This window comes from Oryx dammah, unplaced genomic scaffold (assembly GCF_014754425.2).
Source record: "Oryx dammah isolate SB20612 unplaced genomic scaffold, SCBI_Odam_1.1 HiC_scaffold_28, whole genome shotgun sequence".
NCBI classification, from domain to species: domain Eukaryota; kingdom Metazoa; phylum Chordata; class Mammalia; order Artiodactyla; family Bovidae; genus Oryx; species Oryx dammah.
The window spans coordinates 96,275,868-96,291,984 of record NW_024070212.1 but is presented as its reverse complement, the minus strand read 5'-3'; the positions used below and the strand labels follow the sequence as shown (position 1 = coordinate 96,291,984).

The 16,117-nt window shown below is 53.0% G+C and overlaps 1 protein-coding gene across 1 annotated transcript in view; it reads right to left on the bottom strand.

Moving 5' to 3' along the window:
* The window catches only part of TRABD2B (TraB domain containing 2B), a 227,319-nt gene that overhangs the window by 25,634 nt on the left and 185,568 nt on the right, over window positions 1-16,117 (bottom strand). The window contains exons 3-4 of the mRNA XM_040231224.1: window positions 13,910-14,056; window positions 7,190-7,364 (exon numbers count right to left, since the gene is read on the bottom strand). Of these exons, the coding sequence (XP_040087158.1) occupies window positions 7,190-7,364; window positions 13,910-14,056 (322 nt within the window). The remainder of the gene's footprint in view (window positions 1-7,189; window positions 7,365-13,909; window positions 14,057-16,117) is intronic.

Sequence of the window (16,117 nt, the reverse complement as noted above, 5' to 3'; positions counted from 1 at the left end):
GCCTCCTGCTTGGGCCCCACTCTCGTCCCATGGTGAGGATGCAAGCCCGGGGTTTTCTGATGAACCTGCACCCTAGGGACCTGAAGCCTCAGGGTTTCCTCCGCCAGCCTTCACTGGGTCTTCCTACAGGTCAGGCACGTGCTGGACTGGGGGACCCTGAGATAGGTCAGATGTTCTTGCCTTCCCCTCCTGGGGTCTGACACCGCTCCAGGTCCAGGCAGACTGTGCAGAGCGACTGGAAATCAGCAGGAGGCGCTGTGGAGAGAGCTGCGGAGACGGACGCTGTGATGGGCTCTGTGAACTGCAGGGGGCAGTGCCCAGCTCGGGGTGCCCTGTGTCATGGTTACTGCTCTTTTCAACATCCAGAGGCTCCTTTCCTAGAATGGGAGCACCCAGCACTCCAGGAGAGCACCCTGTTGGCCAATACGTGGGCAGGGACACTTCCCGAGCTTCACTGTCCCTCGGAGCTGAGACTGGCCATGGGGGTCTCTCTCCAGGGTCCCAGCTGGGTCCTCAGGGGCCACCGAGCACTTCTGCCCTTGGATAGCCCTGCTCTCCCGTGGAGGGAGTCCTGTTCCCGGGGGCCTCTGGGCTTTGAAATAATACTGAGGAGGCAAGAGCTCATGAGTGCTGAGTGATGGCACTGTACCATGTTTTGAGACCACATGTGCTGCCCAGTGATGCCAGGCTCCTCTTAGATGGACTCTGAGGGTCAAGAGAAGCCAAGTACCTGGTCTATCCAGGCTCCTTCCTATGAGGAGAGGCATTGGGCTCCTCATGCAGGCAGTCTGAGTCTGAAGCCCAGACACTCTCTTCTCTCCCTGCCTTCCCCACATGTCTAGCAGGAGTGCTGAGTCCGAAGCTGACATTTGGGCCCCCTGGCTCACAGACAGAGCTCCAGCCGAGTCCACAGTGCAGTTAGGTTGGCTCCAGTTAGGGACGAGCTAGCAGATGGGATGTTCGAACTGGCTGGATGCTCTGGGCTGAAACAGGAAGGGTGACTCTGGCCAAGGACTGCAGGCTAGAGCAAGCATGCCAGCTGCCAGATGTGTATATGGTGGGGCGGCAGGGCCCTTTGAAACACCGTTGGAAATTCCGAAACGCTTCTGGATGCTGTGTGGCCTCACGTTCCAAGGTGGAGTATGGCAGGTGATCGGCGTTTGCCCGGGAGAGGGGAAAAGTGGCTGGGCGTGTGCTGTTTGCTTGGCCCCTTGTTTCCAAGGTCCCCAGGGACCTGCGTGAGCTGTGTGTGCTCTTCTGGGCTTGGCTATGAGCGCTGAGGGCTTTTGTTCCTGAGGCACCCAAGTGGACAACCAGTGGGGGAAGGAGGTGGGTATGGGCCTTGCCCTGAGGACTGTGGGGATGAACTGGAAGAGGAACTGGAAGGCAGCTGAAACTGCGTCAGGGAAATTTCAACCAGCCAGTTCTCACCTCCTCCAGGAAGCCTTCTCTGACTTACCTTCCCTCCTAGAAGAGTAGATGACAAATGTGCTCAGCATGAACAGAGTTGTGTTAGGAAATCCTGTGGGACTGGGGGAATCCCAAGGGGAAGGGCGTTCTCAGGTGAACAGAGTAGCAGCTAAATGACATTTTGGTGGAGTCTGCCTGTCAGGAAGCATGGCCTAGTCATTGCTGACCACTGTTTCCCTCAGTTCTAAGATTCTTGCTCTACTTATCTGTACCTCGATTTATCCACCCACCAAAGGGAATAATCAATATCATTTCGTCTCCCTCCGAGAGGCACTGAGGACATGAGAGCCACATGACCTGATGGATATGGGTGTTCTTCAAGCAGGATGGCGCCCACTCTCCAAGGAGCAACAGCTGCTGTTATTAATTTTAAATGTTACTGGTGTGCAGCGTGTTGGATTTCTGTCTCTTCCTTCCTCAAGCCCAAGCCTTCATCATGAATCAACTTCTGTGTCTCGGCCCCATCGGTGTGTCTCTGGTTATGGGTCTGCTTCAGCTGGGGTGTGAGAGAGGCTGGCCTGGCCTGGAGGCTGGATGCGTGGGTGCTCGGGTTAACAGGTACAGCACCTCTGTCTCTGGTGCTCCCACAACCTGGCTTTAGACTCTTCAAATCCTGCTTCAGATTTGAAGAAGCAGAAGCTTGGACTTCTGCTTCCTGTGGTAGGGGACAGGTGGCAACAGGCCCACGTGGAGGGATTTCCAGGCCTTGGAGGGCTCTTAGCTCCATCCTCCTTCCAAAGAATTCAAGAGTGATTGAGAAAACTCTGTGAGAGGGTTAGAATGCTATGATGATGGAAGGCTGGGATATCAGAACCACATAATCTTAGAACAACAGGCTGTTAGGGTCCAAGGAATTTGGAAAGTCAGAAGTTAGAATTATATTCAAATTGTTGCATGCTAGGGTTACAGGGTATATGATAACCACTGGCTGTCAGAATTCACAATGAACGGGCCCTGCAGGTTAACTGGTCTACCCTTGAGTTTGGCTCATGTCTCCAGTCTAGCTCTGCCAGCCAGCTCCTACATTATGCGCCCTGTTCCAGAGTCTATCTTAAGAAATGGTGGGAGAGGGGAAAAATAATACAGTAACCAACTTTCCATTTTGCTGAGGAGGGCCTCTGAAAGCCCCATTTGTCTCATATCACCATCATTTTTTTTTTAAAGCAAAAGATGTTTATCTTCAAACACAGTAGAAAGAAGATGATTTCAGAATATAAGATAAGCTTATAAACTGAATTTTTCATTAAATTCTCCACCTTGTACTTATTTTTCTCAGTTATGTGGAGACCAGAGGAAATCCAGGGACACACTTGGCTTTTTGAGGACCCTCAGGATTACCTTGCCAAACTGCATGGACCTGGCATTTGGGAATCAGCCCTTCTTTCCCCAACCCCAGGCCAATACACCCTTCCAAGGCAGGGGCCTGGATCCTTTCAGAACATCTGGGGCTGCACCCTGGCCACAGCCACCTTACAGGGAGGTGGGGCTTCCATCTGGGCCTGTTTAGAGTTGTCACAAATGTGCACACCCTACTGCCCCTGAACCTGCTGAATAACCTCCAGAAGAGGTCAAACAGCGCCTGGATACAGAAACATCATAGACACCAAGGAGGGTACTCTTCTATGGGATGTGCCAGATAGAAAGACACTTGCCCACAATATTGTCAACCTTTCTGGAAGTACACAGCAAGGGCACCAAGTCTGGGCAGTGGCGGGGTGGGGTGGGGGGCAGGCGGGGAATGGCCTGAAAAAAGACCCAAGAGGCAAGGATTCAGGTTGAAGATCTGCCTGCCTGTGGCCTTGAGGAGGCCATTCATCCTCCCTGGGCCTTATTTCCACCTGCAAAATGAGTATAATAGCTCCCATCTCCTGGGATTATTGCAAAAAGCAGGGGTGATGCAATCCAAGAGCCTGGAATGGTGGGGCTGGCCCTCAGTAGAGTCTTTCGGATAAGGGTCCTCCACCGCAGTAGAGAGTTTAATGTTGCTTTCTAAAGCACATCTAGCACGGTCCAATGAGGCAGGTGTATTATCCCCGTTTTACAGATGAGAGACTGAGGTCTTGGAGGTGAAAGGGCTTTTCCAGGTTCTCTGAATTAACAGTGATGAAGCCTGGCTTTTTATCAGGTAGACTAACTCCGACGCTCTCCCCCTCTGCATCAAATCCCCCCTGGAGAGCAGACCAGAGGAGAGACCAGTTGACTTACAGCACTGGGAATCCCAATCTGTGCTTCTAGACTCCCAGGAAGGGGTTCTAGAGCAGGGCTGGACTGGAGAAGATAGGTGCTGATGGACCAGGCAGGTGGAGACTTTCTCTCTCTCACCCAGCGAGTCTAAGGCTGGCCGCTGAGGCTGGTCTGCTGTAGAATGGCAGAACCTCAGGCTGTAGAGTGATAGAACCAGCAAGGCTGGGCTGGGGATGACTGGGAGTCTTATAATTGTTTCTGTATCCTAAGCTATTTCCTAGGGACATCCATGAAGTTGGATTGAGAAAACTTTGCATGAGCAGACACCTGTTGGAGGATAGAGAAGCATATTTCCAGGGGTACAGACTCTCCCTCCCACAACCTCAGGGGCCCTGTACCTCCTTTGAGGGCTGGACAGGGCATGGGCTGCGAGTCAGGCTGACTCAGGTCCCCAGGGCCTGGGGTTCAGGGAAGGCCCAAAATGGAACAGGCATCCAGAGGGTGCCATAGAGCGGGGGAACCTGGAATTTGCAGACCATCCAAGAGCACTTAGCCTGTCCCTGCGTGTACATCCTCAGCCTGCCAAAGGACATGGGACTCAGGAGCTACATGGACATAAGGACACAGTGAGGCAGGCATGGATTTTTGTCACCACGAGTTGTGTAGGATGGGTCCCATGCCGACACACTGGCTGTCTCAGGTCCACTCAGCTGGCTCCCTGCCTGCCTGTGAGAGCAGAGCCCCTGACCACAGCTCCAGGACGAGGCACTCGTCCTGGCTCTACCCCCAACTCGCCATGAGCTTCACCCATGTCCCGGTCTCTGTGGAACTCAGCCAGCCCATGGCTGCGATGAGGTGGGCAAGCTCGAGCTGGAGGCTGAGTCCAGCTTTGAAATTCTTAGGATAAGGGTAAATGTGCAGCACTGAACAGGCCTTCTGCTCCAGGTATGGCTGAACCAGAAGTGGCAAGATTGGCCCACAACCTGGGCCTGCTGCTACAGGGCAGAGGGTCTCTGAGAGCCAGTGTGGGGCTCCTATTGCCCTGGCTTTACTGCTGGCCTGGCCCAGGCTCTCCAGGACCAGGAGACCAGGACTGGAGGATCTGGTCAACATTCGTCCATCTATTCCTCCCTTCACTCATACATTCCTCTATATATTCATCGAGCTTGAAACCTGTTAGGTGCTACTGAAACACAGGGATGATTAAGTGGAGTCTGCCCTCCCGGAGTTCAGGGCACGGGTGGGAGACAGACCCGGCACCGCTCACCCATTCCACTGTGGGAGGCAGACGGGAAGCAGGGAGAGGACCGGGAGGCTGGAGCTGATGGAGCTGACTGGGCCAGGACAGTGGCAGGGAGCATGGACAGAGTAGACAGGTGTGAGGTCTTTTGGGTGGTCTGTCGAAAGAACTGACCAGGAATCAGCTAGACTCCAGAGGCAGGGAAGAACTTTCGGAGGCGTGCATGCTGGCCTGTGCCTGAATGGACACTTGTGCCCTGTGGACTCGGGGTTTCAGTTCAGGGGCTGCCCAGGCCATTGTGAGTTTTCAGCTCTAGGCTCTCCTGTTTCTACGCTCACAGAAAGGAGCTGCTGTTAGCCACCTCCAGCCCATGGGTGCCTGATCCTGAGCCTGGGGGAAAGGTGGGACAGGTGGAGCGTGCAGAATGCTGGTCCCTAACTGGCCTCCCTCAATGAGTGGGATCTCTAGGGGCTTCTCTTAGGCCAGGGGGTTGAGCCTAGGGGCTAGCTGAGCTCCGAGTGGCTCCTCTTTCATGGTCAGCTGTGGGCCTTTCTGCCCAGGGACTCTGCGTATATGCCCATGTTGGGAGGGCTGGGATGGTGAGTGAGGGAGGGGTGTGCTGGGGAGCACTTCCAAAGCTGGGCCAGGTTCCCAGCAGGTGTCCTGCAGCCAAAGTCCTGCTTCTCCTGCTTCCTTCAGGAAGCTCCTCCCACTGCTACAGGAATCCCTCCTGATCCTCAGAATCACAGATGGCCCAAGTGAGTCCTGGCTCTCTACTTAGATGAGTCAACTGTGGTTGCCTAAGTGGGGGCAGAGGCCACATCAGGCCATGGCACAGCCTCAATGCGAGCCCAGAAGTCTCTGTCCAGTTGTAGATGTGGCCCTAAAGAGGCCATCGCAGAAGTCCTGTGTTTCTGAGGCCCTCCTGTGTGCCTCTCCTGTGCTGGGGGCTGCAGGGAGGGAAGACAGGTGCAGATGCACGAACCCTGGCTCTTGCCCTTTAGCTATTCAGGGTTGAATGAGTGAGGACGGGGAAGACTTCCAGTAATGAATCAGGATGGCCATACAAGCCCTTCTGTGTTAGATAGACTGCTTGGCTTGGTCCAGCTCAGCCTGATGTAGGCAGGCAGCGTGTGGGTATTCAGCCAGGGCAGGGAGCAGAGAGAGGGCAGCCAACCACCTCGTTTAATTCTCACAAAACGGGAGGGGAATTCATTCAGCCCAAACTGCCAGTAACATGAATAAAAAGAAATAATGTTTGTGTTGCAGCTCTGGAGCAAAAGCTGACAAGGAGGTAAATGCGGTGTCCTGGTCCCAACGTGGACAGCGCTGTCCTCAGCAGAGATAGCCATGGAAAAGAAAGAAAGAAACAGTGAGAGAGAAGAAGGAGGAGACGGAGAAGAGAGGAACAGGGAGAGAGATGCTGAGCAGGTCCCGCACCTGAGAATCTGGTGGTGATAAAATTTGTATTCATCGTCCTCATCATAACGATGCCGATAATTGTGGCTGCCATTGTGAGTTACTCCTCCATGGTACTGATCTTTATGACTATTCTACAAGGTGTGCGTGGGTGCTAAGTTGCTTCAGTCATGTCTGAGTCTGTGATTCTAGGGACTGTAGCCCATTAGGCTCCCCTGTCCATGGGATTTTCCAGGCAAGAATACTGCAGTGGGTTGCCATTCCCTTCTCCAGGGGATCTTCCTGACCCAGGGATTGAACCTGTGTCTCCTGCATTGGCAGGCAGGTTCTTTACCACTAGAGTCATCTGGGAAGGGAGGTCTTTTCAATTCATCACATAATTATTGCCATCAATGCCCATTCATAGAGGAGAGACTTGAGCCTCTGAGAAGTCCTAGTCCATGCTGAGGCCATGCCACCCAGAGGGGGCTGGGATCTGAAGCCAAGGCTGTGGGGTGCCAGAGCTGCCCTCTCCCCACTGGGCCACGTGGCCCTCACCATCTTGGCCTTTGCTCCACAGGGTAGGCCCAAGAGTGGGCTGGACACTGGGAACTGGCATCAGTTCTGGCCTCTCAACATGGCCTCCAGGGGCGTAAAGGGGCCACAGAAGTCACCCTGCTCTTGGCAGCAGCCACTGCCCTTGCCCATGAGGACTGTTACAACAGAACCTTAGACCAGAGGTAGAGGACTTGCTTTGGCTCCCAGCTCTGCGGAACACTAGGTGGCTTTTCCTGCTCTTTCTGGGCCTCAACTTTTCCCTTTATAAAGTAGAGAGCCCAGCAAATTTCTCAGCCCTGAAGGATTCTGCAGACAATCCCTTCCCCACTCCGGCCAAACCTGCTCCGAAGGCAAAGAAGCAGATCTTGTCTTCGTTCTCCTGCAGAAGCGTCATGACCCTCTTCCCCATGCGCTCATTCCTCTTGTAGATGAGCTCCTGGCGGAAGTAGCTGTCAATCTCCTGGGCCGTGACCTGCTCGTGCGGCGGGAGGGTGGTGTTGATAAAGTTGGGCAGCTGTAAAGGCAAGACAGAGGCTGCCTTCAGTTCTTTCTGGAGCAAGAAGGGCTTCTAATAAGCACACACAGCCCAGTGTGGGGCCAGGTTGAAGTGAAAAGTAAAGTGTTAGTCTCTTTAACTCGTGTCTGACTCTTTGAGACCCCATGGACTGTAGCCTGCCAGGCTCCTCTGTCCATGGAATTCTCCAGGCAAGAATACTAGAGTGGGTTGCCATGCCCTTCTCCAGGAGATCTTCCTGACCCAAGGATCGAATCTGGGTCTCCTGCTTTGCAGGCAGATTCTTTACTGTCTGGGCTACTTACCTTTATTAAGGTAATTGATGTTTTTCATCAATTCCAAGATGCTTTGAGATGACTGTTGTTATCCCAGTTTTATGAATAAAGGAAGAAGAGCAAAAGGTCCAGAGATAGGCGGAGAGTCACACAGCTAACTGAACAGCAGAGCCAGGCTGGGAGCCCTGGATGCCGCCCTCACTCAATGCATCGCTCCCGCACCTCTGCCTTGTTGAACCTCAGCCTCCAGACACTGAGGTCCTGGGAGGCTCTCCCTGTGGCGCTGATCCTGTCACTGGCACACACAGCGAATCTGGCTCAGTAAGCAGGAATAGTGGGTCAGCTGAGCTGCCTGCCTGCTATAACAGGAAGGCTGACCTGGGCTTTGGCCCTGTTCTGATGCTGTGGGACTGTGGCCAAGTTACTAAACTTTTCTGAGTTCCAGTTTCCTCATTTACAAGGTAGGACTGACGCTACTGCAGTGGATTGCATGACATGATGGGTGCTGACGTGGACACCTTTTAGCCCATCCCCCTCCAAAAAGGTTAGAGGAGGTGTCATAGCCTTTGCTTTTCCCAGTATATGAGCACTAGTTGACCACTTTCTGTTGCCACCACTATCTTCCCATCCCCAGCTCTGCCACTTCCCAAGGTGTAACCCAAACCCTCCATCCCTTCTTGAAACCTTCAGCTCCAGGACCAAGGCCTCCTCCCATAATGATGGCTTTTCAACAATCTGGCTTGGAACTATCCACATTTCCTAGCTCTCAGTCCCATGTCCACACCCAGCCATGTGGTCCAAGGCCAGCATCTCTGACATGTTCTTGAATGAGGCACAGAGCTCCTTGAGTTCAGGGACAGCACATGTGTCATTCCTAGGCCCTCAATGCCCGGCACAAAGTCGGTGACCAGCACCGGTTTCTGGAGCCTTGAATACCAAGATGTGCCATCCCTCCCCACTCCCACTGTGTTGCCTCTCTAGCCTGGATGGTGGATCCGGTGCTCCAGAACTGTGTCCTTCAGCGTGTGGCTGGGACAGGAGAGGAAGCCGTGGAACCTGAGGCCATGAATCAGAATGAACCCTCTTTCCCCACAACCCACTGGGGTCACTAACCTTCAAGCTCTTGCTCACAGAATGTCTTCCACCTGGAGTCCCCCCTTTCATCACTCTGCCTCCACCAACCCAGGCCCAAAGCACAAGACCCAAGGCCTAGATGACTGGTGGACTAGCCAGATGGAGAGTGTGGCATGGGAAGACTAATTTCCTGCAGGTTTTAGCCCAGTCACATGGCTTCTAGAGTCGCTGATGAGTTTTCAACCCTTTTTCTGAGGAAAATGGTGGTATCTGTGGAGGCTGAACCCAGAAGGACTCAGGGGAGGCTGCGACCTCTGCCTCTGCTGTCTGCTGGCCAAGGATGAGTACATTCCCCAAGAGAGAAGGGAGGATCTTCTCTGCCAGAAAGCCCTGGTATGCTGTTCTGGGAGGAACAAGACAATGATGTGACTGGTGTTCCCTATGCTTGAGCAGTGTGCAGCCTGGTAAGCTGTACGCAGCAGCTCTCCGAATGCCCATCAGGGCCAGCACAGAGTCGGTGCTTGGGACTGTTTGGTAAATGGATACTCCCTCCCCTAATCATGGAAGAGATGCTTGGCAGCCCTGAAAAACCGGGCCACGCCTGGACTTGATGCCGCTATAGGAAACTCTGCAGACTTCTGAGTGGGGCTGGAGCACAAGAGAGACTGACTCAGAGGGGTTATTTCTGGAAACATGGCTCTCACAGGCTCCTCTCCATTCCTTGTGTATGGAAGAGAATGTGGGACACTGTTGTACCAAACAATAAATATTTTTCCAATGGGTGAGTGCATACGTGAATGAATAGGCTTGCAGGCAACAGCTCTGGAGATAGTGAATGGGAGTCCTGAGGTCAGACAGCCGGGTCAGCTCGGGCTGGAATCCCTCTTTTGCCATTTACCACTTGAGTGGCTACTGTAACTTATGTTACTTGGCCTCTCCAAGACTCAGTTTCCAAATTGGTCACATGAGCACTATATACATTGTCATGGTAGAAAGGAAATCTTGACTAAGCATCAGTACAACTAACTAAGAGGATGGAGCTGGCTCCCTCATCTTTCCCCTCTGATGGCAGAGGATACAGAAAAGGGTGGCCTTGCACAGAGATGGAGATGACAGAAAGATAGCCTTCAGAATCACTGGAGAGCATGAAGGCAGCGTTCTGCTTCCCTTCCCCTCTTCCAAGGGTCCAGGCATATGCCTTCTTCTTGGGACTTGCAATGTGTCCAGCTCTCTCTCCTTGGCTCCCTAAACATGAGTGTGCATCTGTGGAAGCTGAATCTCCATCCATTCTTTATGGAGATTTTCTTTTTAAAGAAAAACAAGAACCAGAAAGTCCAGTGTCAAAGTTGTGAAAAGGCTGGGTTAGCCATTTGGTTCCCTGAGCTGCCCAGCAGCTGGCTGATATTCTCTGCGTGTTTCATGCTGATGGGCCCTGGCTCCAGGCCAAGGATGAGGCCTGGCTGGATGGAAGCAAATTAATGATGCCATTAGGTTTGTTGGGAGCCTTAAATCTCTTGCGACAAGTTCAAGTGCAGGACGTATGAAAAAATTTTAAAGAGGATGTGTCAGGTCCAGGGCCCTAGAATGATGGATCCAAGATGGAGTGATGAGTAGATGGGCCTGGCAGAACTGGAACAGGGTCGTGAGACTCCCCTGACTCTCATCTAGGACTGGGTGATTTAGAGGTCAAGTGCTCAGGTCTGCTCATGTCACAACCTCATCCCTTCTCTTTACCTTGTCCATCCAACAGACACCTTCCAAGAACTTCCATGGGTCCAGCCCTTGGTCCACTTAGGAGGCCACAGAGAAACCTCAGACTGGGTCTGCTGCCCTGGATGAGGCTCATGGCCAGTGAGGGGATCAGAAGATTGGGGGATGTGTGATTTCAGAGGGCAGTGAGTGATGTGGGAGCACGGATGAGGCCCTGATAGGGTGGCCACGTGTCTTGGTTTGCCCAGGACAGTCCCGGTTAATGGCTCGGGTAGATTGATTGCTGCATGCTAATTAATTATTCTGACTCAATTATATTTGACCTTTCACTCTCAAAAGTATCTGAATATGAATGATAAATATATATATATGGCTATTCTACACCTAATGCAAGCTAGGGGGCTCAGAGAAGGCTTCCCAGTGGATTGCCCTGCTGATCTGGGACATTGACAATGCTAGTGATCGGAGAGCGGTGGGAGGCCAGGGCCTCAGCTATTTCTGAAGGTGGGATGCGGGGTTAGGGGGATGGGGTGAAGCAGATCAAGAAGCAGACCAAGCGTGAGGTGTGCCTGGTCCCTGTCTGCCAGAGTTACCATCCTGGGCCCTGCATCAGTCCAGCCCCGGCCTCCAGAGGCTGCTCCAGCAACCTCAGCACTGCAGCCAGAGGCAACTTTCTGACCACATCTCTGTCTGGCTTAAACACCCTAGGAAGTTGGCCCCTCAGTGAGCGTTCTCACCCCTACATGGTCTGCCCTCTGCTTTCTGTTCATTCCTCAGGACCTCCCACCATTCTGAGCACTGGCCACGCAGCTGGCTCTGCTTACCAGTCCCTGCCTTCATCTGCATCTGGCAGACTCTACTCTCAAGCCTGAGACTCAAGACTCTACTCTCACATCACCTTCTCCCTGAAGCCCTCCCCAACTGCAGGTGATGACTGCTCCCCTCCAGCCCCTGGGTCCTGCAAGGCCTCCATCTGCAGAGCCCTTCTCTGTTAGCACATGGGCTCTGGCTTTAGCATGGATACCCTGACGTCAGGCTTGTCTGTGTCTGGGGGCAGGGCTGCCTAGTCCCTCCCGTGAGTGCTAGACTCTGCCTGTGCACCCTGGGTGCAGCCTGGGTTGCTGTTCTAATATGGGTGGGCGAATCTACCTGTGCCCTCTAACCCACTTCAAGTATAGGCACTGTGAAGAGACACCCTCCAAGGCAGGTCACCTGCCAGAGATATGTCAGTGGTTCTGGACATAGGCACAAAGAAAATCTGAGCTTGTCATGCCCGGTGGTCACCCCACTCTTTCCTGTCTCAGTTGAGTGTTATGCTGTCTGTGGCCACAGCTCTGTCCTGCACACCCCTTGCCCCAGGTTCCCCTCAAGCATACAGCTCCCTGGCTGCCCAGGGCTCACCAGCCTCTGCGCAGCAGAGGATGCAGGGCCAGGCTCTATCATGGGGTGACTGGCTGGTGATGCAACTGTGAGCCTTGTGCTGCCAAGGTTCTCCTTCTCTTCTCCAGGAGCGAGAGTCAGAGCACCTGGAACCCCAGCCTCCTGTGCAGGACCTCCAGATCGTCCCTCCCACACACCTGCGTTTGCCCTTGTGGCATTGCTCACTGATATTTGCTCTGTGCCACACCCTGCGCAGGGCAGCCTGACGAGAGTGGGCAAGACGCCCTTGCTCTAGTGGGGTCCCTGGTTATGCCTCCAGCCTAAACTCTCACTCCTCCTCCCACTCTCTCTTGCCTCCAGCTCGTCCACAGGGTTTCCTCAACTGGCACATTCTTCCGCCTCCTGTCTGTGGCCAAGGCAGGTTTCTCCTCTGACCTTTCATCTTGCAAGAATGTTTCCATCTCTGCCCAGCCCTGCTCCACCCCTACCTCCAAGCCCACCTAAATTCCTGCTCCTGTCACGGGCTCCAAGGTCATCCTCCACTCTCCCCTGTAGCAAGGGTCATGCTTTGTGCCATTGTGTGTTGAATCTCCCCTTTTCTCTTAAGAGACCCTCAGCCCTTTGAAGGCAGCTGTCTCTGGCTCCCTGCCATATCCCTTTCCATATCCCTGTGACTGGCATTTATAAATTATTTCTTTCATTCATCCAATATTTACTGAGTACTGTTCTGTGCCAGGCTCATTATCAGTGAATAAAACAGGCCCCAATTCTTGCCCTCAGGGAGTTAATGCTGTAGTGGGAATGGACAGACAACAAATAATCACTGATCAATGAATGGAGATATGTAAGTGTGCGAGAAGATGATAAAAAGCCATGAAGGAAAAATGGAGCACAAGAAAGGCGACAGGTGGGGAGGTGGGAGGTAGGCTGCAATTCTAGACCAGGAAGTTGGGCCTTCCTCACTGAGACGATGATATGTGAGTTTCTATCTTGAAGGTAGAGAGGTGGTGAGCCATGGTGATAGCTGGGGAAAGGCCTTCCTGGCAGAGCAAACAGCCAGTGCAAAGACGAAGTGTGCAAGTGGGCTCATGGGTCAGCGGGGAGGCCCATGTAGATGGAGTGATGTGTTGGGGGAGGCAGAGGACATGGGGTGAAGGACACCTGGTCCATCACGGCGAAAGACCATGGGGCCATGCAGGTCATCACAGAGATTCTAGCTTTACCCTGAGAAAAATGGAGAGCAATTGCAGTGTCCTGAGCAGAGAGATGGCCTGTTCTGACTAATTCAGCTGCCTCTTGAATGAATGGATTACTGAGCACCAGACGCAAAAAGCACAGGGGACCTAGAGGTGCCCAGGAGAATATCTAAATCCATCCAGAGCATCAGAGTGGTTTTGAAGAGATGACACTTGACCACAGCCACGCGGGAGGAAACCCAGAGGGAGGAGGCTGAACAAAGGCAGAGCAGTGGGAAAGGGCAAGGTGGGGGAGGGCTACAAGTGGCAGAGGTCCTCAGAAAGAGGCCTGTGTGGCAGGGGACCTGGGCTGTGATGAGGTCCATGGAGGGTAGGATATGGACGGGGCCCCTGACTGCCTACGAAGTGTCTTAGAATCATCCCAAGGGCAATGGAAGACCTGGTGGAGCCATGCTCCGCTCCTTGACTCCCTCCTACCGTCTGGCCAGCCTGGGGTTAATCTTTGCTCTAGGACTCGAATCCAGGCAAAGCACCCTGGACTGGACTCAAGCCCAAGCTCTGAGCACCTGTGAGCTTTCCCTTCCCTGGGCTTTAATCTCCCCAGATGCTGCATGGAGCCTGGATGAGGGTTCCCTGTTCTTACAGGGTAAGCTTCCAGGGTCTAGGTCTCAGAGCCACACACACCAGGCTCAAGCAGGGCTCTTGACAACATAACAACTAAGCTGTGTGGCCTTGAACAAGTCTCTTCCCCTCCCTGAGACTCAGTTTCCCCATCTATAGCAGGGATGCCAACAGCTCCTGCTTACCAGCTGCATCTGGCACACAGTAGGTGTCTAATAAACACCTTCTTAGAGGCCTTAGTTATACGGGCACCCTGGAAGCTGCCTGGGCCTGGGGAGAGGAGCCTCACCTGGGAGGTGTCGTGGTTGAAGATGACGGCGTTGAGGTCCCCGCAGTTGTAGTGCTTGATGAGGTCCTCGGTGGTGTAGGGCGCCTGCAAGCTCCCAGCCCGCACGCTCTCGTGCTGCAGCAGAGTCTGGTTCAGGGCGAACAGCACCTGAGCAGAGGGAGGACAGGAGTCAGGGCTGTACTCACGGCCCCTGGCTGAGGTCCCCGACCCCTGAAGGGAGGGCCCTCCACCCACTGGACTTTGGGGCCACAGGCCTGAAACAGAGTGTGTGAGAATGAGGGGAGCCTGACATGAGCTGGTGCTGCTCGAATGTTCCACGGCCTTCGCTCTTCACTTGCTGGCCTCTCACCATACTCAGCGTGCTCTCATCCCAAGCCCTTTGCCCTCACTGGTCCCCACTCCTGCTCTGGGCATCAACAGCTTAGCGAAGAAGATGGCAAAGGGAGTCCTAGTTATGTCAGGGTTTTGGAGTGATCAGCGAGTTTTTTTCCTGACTCTTTTCATCTGTGCTTAGAAAAGATCTAGAAGAAGCACAAACTCATTTTGGAATCAAAATGTACCCCAAACACAGCAAAACAAACAAATGAACCAAAAACCAGAAAGCCCATTAGATATCAAGGCCCAACCCAAATGCAACCTCCTTCAGAAGCCATCCTTAAACCAGGCAGAGGGCTTAGGAGCCGGGACCTGAGTCAGATCTGTGTTGCCACTCAGCACGTGTTTCCTCCAGCCCCTCTGTGCTCTGGGGCACCATGCCAGGCCCTCGGGACACAGCTGCACCCAGCCAGACCAGATGGCATCAGGATCACTTGGAGGTACAGCCAGGCTGTGGATTTTTAACAGGCTTTCTGGGAACTTCTTTAGCAGTCTGATGGCTTCTGGTATTTGAGCCCCATGGCTCTAAAGGAACATGGTCTGCCCAAGGTATAAGGCCCTGAGAGATGATCTAAAATGTCTCATTTTAGGTGGGGAAATTGAGGCTCAGGAGGGGAAGGGGCATGCCCAATTCTGTATGGCTGGGACTAGAGCCAGCTCCACATATCTGTGCACCCAGACTCCTTTGGTCAGCAAAAGGGAGGAGCTTGACCATGAAACGGGTTATTTAACACAGTGAGAGGGAAAAACAATTGCAAATCCTGTGCAAAGCATCAGCAGGTAATCTCAGGCCTCCTGTCTTTGTTGTTTTTCCAGCTCCAGTCTACCTGGCAGGGCTCAGGCCCAGCTCATCCGGTCTGGGAACAGGGTCCACCCCAGCCTCTTGGTCCACATTGATTCAGGCCCAGGCACCTCTCACTGCAACCCATGCTTTTTTTGCAGACCCCCCTCCCTTCCCATTTATATCATATTCTTCTGCCACGGCTATCTTTTAAAAACACAGATCTGATTGATTTTATTTTTCTCTTTTTTTGCTCAAAATTTTCATGGATGCCTCCTGCCCTGAAGATAAAAGCCTAACTCTTCACTGGAGCATACACGATAGTGACTTGGCCCCTGCTGTGGTCAATGACCTTATTTCCAGCCCTTGTGTCTCCCAATGCTCAGCTACTTAGCAATCTTCTGACTCTGTGCTTCATACATGCTGTTCCCTGCGCATGAGAAACCTCCCACCTCCACTCTCTACTACTTGCAGATCCAGACTTGATCTTTCAGGCTCTGCTTAGATGTCTCCTCCATAAAGATTCTCTGACCACTTAGGGGCTGGGTGAAGGCCTCCCACTAAAGCTCTCATAGTCTCCCTGTGTGGTAGAATGACAGTCATGACCTCAAATCTTAACCTCTCCTTATATACATATAGTGGGCACGTTTGGTTGTGAGAGCTGGACTGTAAAGAAGGCAGAATGCCAAATAATTGATGCCTTCCAACTGTGGTGCTGGAGAAGACTCCTGAAATTCCCCTGGACAGCGAGGAGATCAAACCAGTCAATCTTAAGGGAAATCAACCCTGAGTATTCACTGGAAGGACTGATGCTGAAGCTGAAGTTCTAGTATTTGGTCATCTGATGTGAACAGATGACTCATTGTTAAAGTACCTGATGCTGGGAAAGATTGAGGGTGTCAAGGAGAAGGAGAGGAGGGTATCAGAGGATGAGATGGCTGGACGGCATCATTGATGCAATGAACATGAAGCTGGGCAAACTCCAGGAGATGGTGAGGCACAGGGAAGCCTGGCGTGCTGCTGTCCATGGGGTTGCAGAGTCAGACACGACC